The sequence below is a fragment of the Callithrix jacchus genome, chromosome 7 (assembly GCF_049354715.1).
Source record: "Callithrix jacchus isolate 240 chromosome 7, calJac240_pri, whole genome shotgun sequence".
NCBI lineage: Eukaryota > Metazoa > Chordata > Mammalia > Primates > Cebidae > Callithrix > Callithrix jacchus.
The window spans coordinates 20280500-20292594 of NC_133508.1; the positions used below are offsets into that span (position 1 = coordinate 20280500).

Sequence of the window (12095 nt, forward strand, 5' to 3'; positions counted from 1 at the left end):
AGCAAATGGAGGTGAATAGAAAAGAGAAAGTCTGCCAAATTACTTATCCCTGTTCCCATCAGGGCACTAATGTAATTTGGCTGATAGAAATCATATTAAGTTCAATATAGTCATATGATATTTGGCTTCAAATACAACTGCTATTTAAAGAGAAGCTTAGGAAAGTACTGTGTCCTTATAAATTTAGGCATTTCTTGGAAAATTGGAGTTTGACTAGTCCTACGAAGCTCTGTTCCAAAAGGGAAATAAGCCCATGGTAGGAATAGACTGGGAACAAAATGCTAGAGCAAAATTACAGAATAAAAGAATTCAGTGGTCATAATTCACCCAGCATTTGAAGACATAACAGTCTTTGGGGCTCCTACTGGTTTAGAATGATGTTTTGTAAACTCACATTCATTCATTTATTCGCAAACCTCATTAAGAGCCTAACTAAGGCCATGTAGTCATTGACGAGACAGATGGATATGACGCTGTTCGAGCTCAGGCTGAAGACGTGCTATATATTAGTGAAGGAGACTAGTCAGTGAAAGTCAGAAATACTGTATGATCAGTCCTGTGACAGAGTCAAGCACCCCATGTTAGAAGGCACATAAGGAACTCTCTAACTATGGTGCTATGGAGTCTTTACATTTTAACAGGAAGAGTGATTACACAGCCAAATTCAGAAAGACAAATAGTCATTGGACAAATAAAGCAGAGATCTGGATTCAAGTGAGGTGAAGATTGTTCCGGGAATAGAGAACAAGTTGTTAGACTGAAGCATATTTTGTGTTGCTAGAGCAGGGTCTGTGGTTGAAAATATAGAAAGAATCCCGGAGAGAGAAGCAGGACCCAGATCTTGCAGAATCATCAACACCATGCCACCATGCCAGGGCCACATAACTGCACTTAAGTTGGATATGAGATGGATTAGAGTGAAGAAGGGGGACTGGTTAGAAGATGTCACAGTTCAGATACCAAGCAATTGATTAGATACCGGTATAAGGTAAAGATTATGAATAGACTTAAGGGATGGTCAGGTGATGAGGAAGGAAAGGAATCAACAGTGATTTCCAAGACTCTGCTTTCAGGGATCACGTCTACGGTTTGCTTCTGGAGAAGTTTTTCTGCACATGTCGGGCACCAGAAGCACAAGGAGGAGGCGCAGCATTCTCTCCTGAGCATGAAGCCGGCTCTTGGTGTTGCTTGGTTCCAACCACCATTTGCCATTGATTATGTTCTTCTCTTCCTTCCAGAAAGTAAAAGGGAGAAGATGCAGTCTGAGTGGTTTTTGTTAATTAAAAAAAAAAAAATAGAATGATTTCCAAGTTTCTGATTTGGGCATCAGGACAGCTTATGTGCTATTGCTTGAGCTTGGGAAAATAAGAGGAGATGGATGTGTTGGGGGAAGATGTGGCTTCGTTTTTAGATGTGTTGTATTTATGAGACATGGGAGCCATATACATGGAAATGTTTAGAATGTGTTTGGAAATGTACATATAGAGCTCAGGAGAGAGCTAAAATGCTAAAATAAGATAATATAGGGATACATGGCCATCAGCATATGATTATTCAAGCTGTGGGTATAGATGAGATAAAAGAGGAAAGAGATAAAGTGGCAGACAGAACCTAAAGGAACAGTTAAAAGACCGTTAAGAAAAAGCAGACATTGAAGACACTGAGAAGATGTGATCCTAGGCCGTGGGGTAACAAGAGACTGATGAGCTGAAAGGCAGAAATCCTTTAGTATCAAAATATTTACAGGTTGAAATGTTTCTGAGGGATCAAATAAGAGAGGGCCTAAAGAATATATAAATTGGAAAAAGCCAAAAAGGTGATTTTTGGTGATGTTAGAGAACATTTATGAAGTGGGAGGGCAGAATTCTGATGTCAATCTTTTTTAAGAGCAAATGGGAAATGTCAAAAAGGGAAATCAATTGTAGATAGCTCTTTCAAGAAGTTGTAATTGGGGTGGGATGCAGGAAAAAAGTATTGGTTTCTTTGCTTTCAGTGACTTTCCCATGTTTCTATGTTGTAGGAATAAGGATTTGGAGATGTTTACAATTTTAGACAGCGACAGACATCAATAAGAAATGATATTTATGGGCCTTTATTTTTATAAAAATAAATTTTCTAGCATTAGGACTGTTTAGATAAATCTGTGAGTTCAACATTTAAAAACACTTCATATTGAATATTGTCTTTACATTGTAAACATTATTTTTTCATTACAGTTTTTATCTGAACTGAAGCAAACGGTTTTTATCAAACATATCCCATTTCCCTAAAAAAAAAAAAAAAAAAGAAAGAAAAAAACGAAAAACTAAGCATGGTTAATTATATGGAAGGACAGCTCAAAAGTAGGAAGAGTCTTTTTACCGTATTCCTCTGATAGCTGCCTTCTATTCAGCACGAAGTTCAAAATTTTAGCAGATGTCGTATCAGTCAATATCCTGGCAAGAAACAGGTATTGATATAGTATAAATTGAAAAAATATTAATAAGAGGATTGTTTACTAGGGAATTAGTATACATAGCAAAGCCATAAGGGATAGTAAGAGTGGGGCTTTTAACACTTATAGACAAAAGAGTATGAGAAGCGGTTCAGTTCCCTGAGCCTAGAGTGGAAAAGTCTACTTGATAGGAGGTATGACGTTGAATTAAGGGAAGCAGTTAGTCCATGCTGATCTTAAAGAGTCTCTTTGCTCTGTATTACTCTAATGCTGGTGTTACTCATTGGCCAAATCCAATCATACACCTGAAGTTTAAAAGGCTTATTAATGTATTCTTATAGTCCAGTCTTACAGATGAGGAGAGAAGGTGGAGAATAGATCAGGAGGAGTGCATGGAAACTATGCATCAGTGACAGATACAACTGTGAAAAACAAATAGGGAAGTGGGTAGTTTACCTCCTTTCCAATGGTAGTGGATGTGTCCTGTGAGGTTTCAGGCCACTTCTGGTGGTTTAGAATGTGTCACCTTCCTAAGACTTGTAGATCAAACTTCATCATTGATATTTTTGCTATTAGTCTTTAAATGTGTTAGCTATGATCTCAACATCCTATTGTGCCTTTGAACAACCATGTAAAGATTATTCCTCTGCATTTACCAGATCCCACTTTTTTACAATAGTGATCCTCAGTTTTTTCAACATTGAAAATCATGATAATTAATCTGTTTTAGAGAAGCATGTTAGAGGAGCAAATGAAATTAATATGGTAAGGTGCATAACACACACACAATAAATTATTATTCTTTCCCCATTAAATTATCTTATAGTTTATTGAAAATTATTTAAACTGCTAAGGTATTTTAATAAGAGTACTGGTTGAATTTAAATCAAGAATAAAATAAATATCCATCCTGTTGTATGTTAGGTGTGTTTGCCCTAAAGGGCTTGTAGTCTTCATTCTCATGGCCCAAGACCAGAGTTTCTCTGCTATCAGAAATATTGATCTGCTGCATATAGATTTTATTTTAGTACAAAATGGGTATATACATCCATAGTCTTACATACTTTACTTCCAAATATGTTTTCAATGCAGCAACTATAATCAATTAAAAGAATTTTGCTTTCAGGAAGTAGCACCAATGACCCATTCACGAATTGTTTATTTTTAAAGTATCATCAACCTGAGTGAATGAGCTACATGGCACAAAATGCCTTGTTACTTAGCCTACTTTGGTAAGAAAGAATACCAATTTCTAGGATGATAGATGTAATAACTTTTTTTGTTTGATTATTTGTTTTTGAGACAGAGTCTCACTCTTTTTCCCAGGTTGGAGAACAGTGGCACAATTGTAAAACTCTGCAGTCTGGCCCTTCCAGGGTCAGGCAATCCCCCACCTCAGTCTCCCAAGCAGCACAGGCATGCTCCAGCATGCCTGGCTAATTTTTCATAACAAAATTTATAGAGTTAGGGTCTTGCTAAGTGGCTCAGGCTGGTTTCAAGCTTTTGGGCTCAAATAATCCTGCTGCCTTGGTCTCTCAAAGTTTTGGGAATGCAGGTGTCAGCCAGTGTGCTCAGCCACATAAGTATTATAGATATTAAAATATAATGTCTAACAGCCAGTATACCAAAAAATAGATACTATTCATGAAAACATTTTGAAACCTAAGTTTTCTTTCTCTCCTTCCTTCCTTCCTTCCTTCCTTCCTTCCTTCCTTCCTTCCTTCCTTCCTTCCTTCCTTCCTTCCTTCCCTTCTTTCCTTCCTTCTTTCTTTCTTTCTTTCTTTCTCTTTCTTTCTCTTTCTTTCTCTTTCTTTCTCTTTCTTTCTCTTTCTTTCTCTTTCTTTCTTTCTTTCTTTCTTTCTTTCTTTCTTTCTTTCTTTCTTTCTTTCTTTCTTTCTCTTCTTACTTAAGGATTTTAGAGGCCAAAACTGTGTCCAGTATTTTAGAAGCCAATCCACTAAAGACTTTTTTTTAAATTGTTTTTTAGGTTTTGGGGTACATGTGCAGAACATGCAAGATAGGTGCATAGGTACACACATGGCAGTGTGTTTTGCTGCCTTCTTCCCCTTCACCTACATTTGGCATTTTTCCCCATCCTATCCCTCCCTAGCTCCCCACCGCTGCTGTCCCTCCCCTATTCCCCTGATAGACCCCAGTGTGTAGTACTCCATTCCCTGTGTCCATGTGTTCTCATTGTTCATCACCCACCTATGAGTGAGAATATGCGGTATTTCATTTTCTGTTCTTGTGTCAGTTTGCTGAGAATGATGTTCTCCAGATTCATCCATGTCCCTACAAGGGGCACGAACTCATCATTTTTGATTGCTGCATAATATTCCATGGTGTATATGTGCCACATTTTCCAAGTCTAGTCTATCATCGATGGGCATTTGGGTTGGTTGCTGGTCTTTGCTATCGTAAACAGTGCTGCAATGAACATTCGTGTGCATGTGTCCTTATAGTAGAACGATTTGTAGTCCTTTGGATATATACCCAATAATGGGATTGCTGGGTCAAATGGAATTTCTATTTCTAAGGCCTTGAGGAATCGCCACACTGTCTTCCACAATGGTTGAACTAATTTATACCCCCACCAGCAGTGTAAGAGTGTTCCTATTTCTCCACATCCTCTCCAGCATGTATGAATTTTTCGGCTTAATTTTGGAATTACTCTATGTTGTACATATATTAATTAAGAAAGAAAAATACAAAATAAGTGACTCCGTTTATTTTCCTATGTTCACTGCAATGTTATTTGCTTTATGGATGCCAACAAATATTAGTTGCATTCATAATTTGTTTTCTACCATTAAAGGAAAATTTATAATGATTAAATATAATTTTTGTTTATAAATTTTATAAAGCCAAAGTTCTATTTTTAAAACTAAACTGTTAAGAAAAAAGTAAAACTTTTTATATTGAAACCATTAACTGATTTTTAATACGTTTCAACTGTATTTGTGCCAAACCTGTGAACTTGTACCACTTATAAATTAGAGTTCTTTATTAACTTGAAAATAAGTTACCAGTCACATTGGAAATTCAATGAAGAAATATGGATAAATTCCTATCTCCAGTAGAGGAAGGGTTCAAAATATATGTTTGCAAGAAGATGAGAAGTATCTATGGTATTTGTATAAAAATGTTAATATGTTATATTGTTTAAAATCTTAAAGCTATAATCTCTCAGCTTTTTGCAATGAAAATAATGATAAAAATATGTATGCACCCAAAAATGCGTGTATATATGTACACACATATAGGTACATAGATACATAAATACATTTTGTGTGCATGCAAAATAAATAAACAGATTGTGTATTGCTTTATTGCATGTCACAGATGTTGCATTTTTTACAAATGGAAGGTCTACATCCTTGCATCCTGCAAGTCTATCAGTGCCAATTTTCTTTTTTCTTTCTTTCTTTTCTTTTCTTTCTTTTTTTTTTTTTTTGAGACAGAATCTCACTCTATGGCCCAGGCTGGAGTTCAGTGGCATGATCTCAGCTCACAGCAACCTCCGCCTCCTGGGTTCAAGCAATTCTCTTACCTCAGCCTCCTGAGTAGCTGGGACTATAGGCATATGCCACCATGCCTAATTTTTTGTATTTTTAGTAAAGATGGGGTTTCACCATGTTAGCCAGGATGGTCTTGATCTCCTAACCTCATGATCCACCTGCCTCTGCCTCCCAAACTGCTGGGATTATAGGCGTGAGCCAATGCGCCTGGCCCCAGTGCCAGTTTTCTAACAATATATGCTCACTTCATATCTGTATCCCATATTGGTGATTCTAACAATATTTCAAACTTTTTCATGACTATTATGTTTGTCATGGTGTTGTGTGACTAGTGATCTCTGATGTTACTATTGTAACTGTTCTGGGGTTTCATGAACCATGCCCATACAAAATGGTAAATTCAATTGATAAATGTTGTGTGTGTTCTGACTGCTCCACCCATCAGCCATTCCCCCTTTCCCTCTTCCTCTCCTTGGGTCTCCCCAGTCTCTGAGACCAAACAATATTGCAGTTAGGCCAACTACAGTAACCTCGAAGTATTCAAGTGAAAGGAGGAAATGTGCATCTCTCACTTTAAGTGAAAAGCTAGAAATGATTATTAGTGAGTAAGGCATGTTGAATGCTAAGATAGGCTGAAATCTGGGCCTCTTGCTCCAAACAGCCAAACTGAGAATGTGAAGGAAAAATTGAAGGCAATTAAAACACTAATTACACAAATGATAGGAAAGCAAAACAGCCTTATTGTGGATATGGAGAAAGTTTTGACATATTTCTGCTGAACCCTGAAACTCAGAGGAACAGGCTTAGAAGACAAGAATAGATCAATATCATTATTATTTAGTGCTTTTGAAATCTATCCAGACTTTCTGAAAAAAATGGTGCAGTGAGTTCATGCTTTGACACATTCCCTTTGCTCCAGCATAATCTAGAGCAAGGTCTTAACTATCTTTAATTCTGCAAAGTCTGAGAGAGGCGAGAAAGCTTTGGAAGAAAACTTGGAAGGTAGCAGAGGTTGGTTTATGAGGTTGAAGGAAAGAAGCCATCACTGTAGCATAAAAGTACAAGATGAATCAGCAAGTACTGAGATGGAGAAGTTGTACGAAGTTATCCAGATCTAGCTAATATCATTGATGAAGGTGGCTACACTGAACAACAGATTTTCAGTGTCAACGAAACAGCCTTCTGTTGAAAGGAGATGCCGCGTAAGACTTCCACATCTAGAGAGGAGAGGTCTATGGCTGCCTTAACTAAACCCTAAGTATTTTTAGTTAATACTTTTTTAGACATTAGGCTGTTGCACATTTAATTTACTAAGTTTTAGTGTAGATATAACATTTATATGCACTGAGAACCAAAAAAAAATGGTATGGCTTGCATTAATGCAACATTAGCCTTATTATGGTTATCTGGAACTGAGCCTGCCATATTGCTGAGATATGCCTGTGCATACATCCTCAGTTTTTAAAAGTATTTTATTGCGTTTTAGGTTTTGGGGTACATGTGAAGAACATGCAGAATTGTTGCATAGGTACATACATGGCAATGTGGTTGCTGCCTTCCTCCCCATCACCTATATCTGGCATACATCTTCACTTTTTACAAGCATTATGTTATCTTACAAGATCTTATAAGATAATGCTTATAAAAAATGAAGATGTATGCCAGATTTTGCTTTTAGAGGTTATAAGAGTTGGAATATTATTATTTCCTAGTTTACTTGCTTTGCAATGTAATTTATCTTGTCTGTGTATATCGTAAAATGATTTAAACATTTGGAAAAGCTGAAGATCAGCCTTCTCCTGAAACCCTAGACAATTTCTACCTGTTTTTTGCTTGTTTGCTTGTTTGTTTCTTTTCCTTAAAGGCAGAATCTTGCTGTGTTCCCAGGCTGGAGTGCAGTAGTGCAATCTCAGCTCACTGCAACCTCCACCTCCCTGGTTCAAGCTATTCTCCTGCCTTAGCCTCCTAAGTAGCTGGGATTACAGGCACAAACCAGCACTCCTGGCTATTTATTTTTATTTTTAGTAGAGACAGGGTTTCACTATGTTGGCCATGCTGGTCTCAAACTCCTGACCTCATGTGATCCACCTGCTTCGGCCTCCCAAAGTGCTGGGATTCCACGCGTGAGCCACTGTGCCAGCTGTGTTTTGTTCTGGTTTATCTGTACTACTTCCATATCCAACCTCCCTAGTCGAAAGCGACCTACTGTACTCACTGAACTAATAGAAAACGTATTGATTTTCCATTTGTAGATGTTATTCTCTACTAAATGGCTTTTCCCTAGAAATATTAAAATTTAAAATATATTTCAAGATTCTGCTCTTTCAGCCTTTATACATCTCTGTATGCTAAAGGAATTTTTGTTTTTATAAATGCATATCAACAACAATGCTTTGCCTACTAAGTTTGACCTTATGGAATTTCTTTTGTTATTATTTTGAACTGTTTATCACATCTGTCTAGCTGTTCTCTTGTCATCACCATGTATGATTCATTTTTAAATTTCTCCCCTGAACTCTCCATTCTAAGTTCAAAGACACTGTTTAACATGTGGTGGAAGCTGAATATTTTTTTGGTGTGAATTGATATTCTAGCACCTTAAAAAGAATTGCCCAATAAAGAGTATCGCATAAGTTTTTCAGAGTCAACATTTTCAGTCAATGGAGATACACATTCTTAAAAACACTTTTTTTATGTCCAACTTAAAGTATATTTTAATAGGCCATTTTCAAAATCAATTGTGTCAGTTACCTATGATACCTAAAATAAATTATTCATTCCAACCCATAATTATACTTGAAGAAAAAAATAATTCATGAAAGAGCTAGCAGTATCTGTGTAAGAACCATACATGGGGACATTTGTTCCTGGGTCATTTAAATAATTTACTTTGAAAAGGTTGTAACTTTATTCATATGCAAGGACTTTTTCAGACTAATCCTTTTTAAAATTTTAGTGGCAGGTTTGGACTAAAATGTTCAAATAAGAAGTTGTATGTGATACCGTTAAGTAAATCAGAGGAAAGCAAAGCTGTTCTTGTTGAACCTGGGTTAAGTGGCACACAGTGCTGACTATGTACTGCTGCCTTTGACATATTTCTGCTGAACCCTGGGACTCAGAGGAGCAGGGTTAGAAAACCTGAATAGATCTATACCATTATTATTTAGTCTTTTGAAATCTGTCCAGACTTTCTGACAAAATGGTGCAGTGGGTTCATGCTTTGACACATTCCCTCTGGTCCAGACACTTCACAATGCTAGATAGTAGAGCTGTCCCATTAAATACTCTGAGAATGAACATCATCACTGGCACAGACCAAAACCAGAGTAGAACCAGAAAAGGGATCAGGCCTGCAGCCCAGGCTTCTTGTCTTCCAGTAATTATACTGGTCCCGAATAATTGAGGACCTGAATTATTCCAGGTCCTGAAACAAGCAGGAAAACGGAGAGAAACCATATTTCACACTTGATAACAGCTGACATGTGAAGTTCCCATTCAGCTCTAACTTATAAAACCAATTCCAGCCATAGCCTCTTCTTTCTAGGAAGTTGTAATCCTGAAGAAAGGAAGAAAATAATACAGTTTCAGAACTGAAGACTGAGCTTCCTAATAGACAAAGCAGGCATAATTAAATTAATCAAGTTGCATACAAGAGAGGTAAAGTGCTTTGTAAGACTAGATAGCCATTGAACAGTCATCAGCGCTCTTGATGGGCATCAGTAAGGACACTTCTCTGAAACAACTGAAGTCCTAAGAGCAATAACATCTCCATGCTATTAAAATGTTTGCCTCTGGAAGTCAGATTGAAGTCTGCTTGCGTTTCATGTAATGAATTTGATGACTTGTGTAATACTCCATAATGTATGTATTAGTCAGTACAGGCTGCCATAAGAAAATAGTATGCTAAAACATACTAAACAGGTAGCTAAAACAACAGAAATCTATTTTCTCACACTTCTGGGGGCTAAAAATCCTGGATCAACGTGTAGGCAGACTTGGCGTCTCCTGAGGCCTCTCTCCTTGGGTTGCAGGTGGCCACCTTCTTGCTGTGTCCTCACACAGCCTTTCCTCTATGCAAGTGCATCACTTATGTCTCTTTCTTCTTATAACCTTTGTTACCTTCTTAAGCCTCCTTTCTATAAATACATTCCTATTGCTGGTTAGGGTTTCAAGATGTGAATGTTGAGGTGAGGATACGATTCAGCCAGTAAGGGAATTGAATCTACAGGCAAACGTTCTTTGTTTGTTTGTTTGTTTTCTGTTTTTTCCCCAGAAATTTTTAAGTTAATGCATTTGAAATTTTTTCAAAAAGAACTGTCATCTAAAATATCAGACTAGAAAAAATCAAGAGTAATATGATAAACTGTCTTATAATTTTGCTGTGAGAATTCATTGGGACACACACACACACACACACACTTGCATCCATGATCATTATTCCTTTTTTGCAGCCAACAGAAGCTGTTCTAATGGAGCTCTGGTATGTGCCTCCTCTAACAGCTGTATCCCAGCCCACCAGCGCTGTGATGGTTCTGCCGACTGCGTGGATTTTCAGCTCGATGAGTCCAGCTGCTCAGGTACCTCGTTTCCATTCAAATATTCTTGTGATACAAACAAGCAATTTAACCTTCACACAATGAAAATATTAAAACTTCAGATTCTAAATAATGGCAAGCATGGAATAATTGGATTTCTAATATTGGTTTTGGGGCAGAAAGAATGTTGACATTAGTTGCTACGTGTCTAAAAAGTTGTAAACATATAATGGGCTCATGCTAGTTCTACACAATGTTTGATAAGAAAAATCAAATGTATAATTATAACACAATGTAACTTAAGAATATTAGTCTTTAATAATCTTTCCTATGAAAATTGCTTGGTTTCTATAATAAGGAAACCCTATACAATCTAGTGCTATTAATTTTTTTTAATAGTTGTCTTCTTTTTCCTACTTCTTTATAAGAGCTTCCTGTTTGCATGATCTAGTTACGTATTTAAAAGTAAATTTGACATCTAAACATTTTTCTTTCTTCTGACCTTGGAACATTTACACAATGTAAGAACTAACTGTATATATCTGTGATTATACTTTTATCAAAACTTCTTGAAAATTTCCTAATTTATTGTAGCCCTTTGTTAACGTCTCTCCCGAGTAAATGAACGTTTATTTCATATAGTTGATATATGAAATTATAGACCATTAAAGTGAATATAATTTTGTCATAACTAAAGGATAATATAAATTAATGATAGCGATATATTTAGTGAGATTTCCTGAATAAGTTGGAAATATCTTATATCAAAACTAGTTAAGAAGGTACCCTTTGTATCTTTCAAGAAAGGAGACCATTATGAGATATGTGCTTAGAAGCATGATAATTGTAATCAAATCACAGTGTGAAAAAGTCTTATTCTTTATCCTGCTGGAAATGAGTACTCACACAGCGCTGCATTTTATGAGCACAAAAGCAAATAAAAAAGTGACCAGGTCTGGCCCCATAAAATATGCAAAGATGAATACTCTTTGTCATTGTTTCTGCACTTGAAATGAATGTACTTTAGATGAGATACCAAGAGATACCAAAAGAGAAATGGTATTATTTTCTTTACAGAGAGTAAGAAAGCCATTACTGAATATCTCCATTCTTTGAAACTATTAAGACACAGTATTTATGCTAGACTCAAACTTATTTACATAAAAGCAAGATTATCTTTAGCATGGTGCTAAATGAGCACAAACATAATATGTTATAATTTGTTATCTTCTTTGATATAGTCTACTTTAAAGAACAGGATCAGGAAAGCAAAAGACTTGTCATTCATACCCAGTGGTAGACAATCTGTAGGTAGTACTATAGAACACATTTGTCTTGTCTGTCTCTTTTCATCAGTCACCAGTCATGTTTACAGTTCACTTACAAAGTATAGGTCATGTTGACATATCTATTGGGATAGGGTAAAATAAAGAACTAGTGAAACTCACAGTTTTCAGAAATAAAATCCCGATTATATTGTGTTTTGTCTGTTTATATGTTATATGCTTTTTGACTTGTCAGTCAAGTATAATAAAGTCAAGCTTCTATTTTTAAGATGTCTTCAAGATGGACCCACACTAAGGATTTGTCAATGTGCATGACACATTA

General features: G+C 36.4%; 1 protein-coding gene and 1 non-coding gene across 4 annotated transcripts in view; both read left to right on the plus strand.

Annotated features, from left to right (window-relative positions):
- The window catches only part of MALRD1 (MAM and LDL receptor class A domain containing 1), a 619714-nt gene that overhangs the window by 487827 nt on the left and 119792 nt on the right, over positions 1–12095 (plus strand). For all 3 annotated transcript variants that reach the window (XR_013520422.1, XM_078332925.1, XM_078332926.1), the window contains one exon: positions 10404–10529. Coding sequence is in view for 2 of the 3 variants with exons in the window: in XM_078332925.1 (XP_078189051.1) it covers positions 10404–10529 (126 nt within the window). In the remaining variant the exon portion in view is untranslated. The remainder of the gene's footprint in view (positions 1–10403; positions 10530–12095) is intronic.
- LOC118143561 (small nucleolar RNA U3) lies at positions 1058–1271 on the plus strand. The gene has a single exon (XR_004727747.1). It is a non-coding gene; the product is annotated as a small nucleolar RNA U3 (small nucleolar RNA).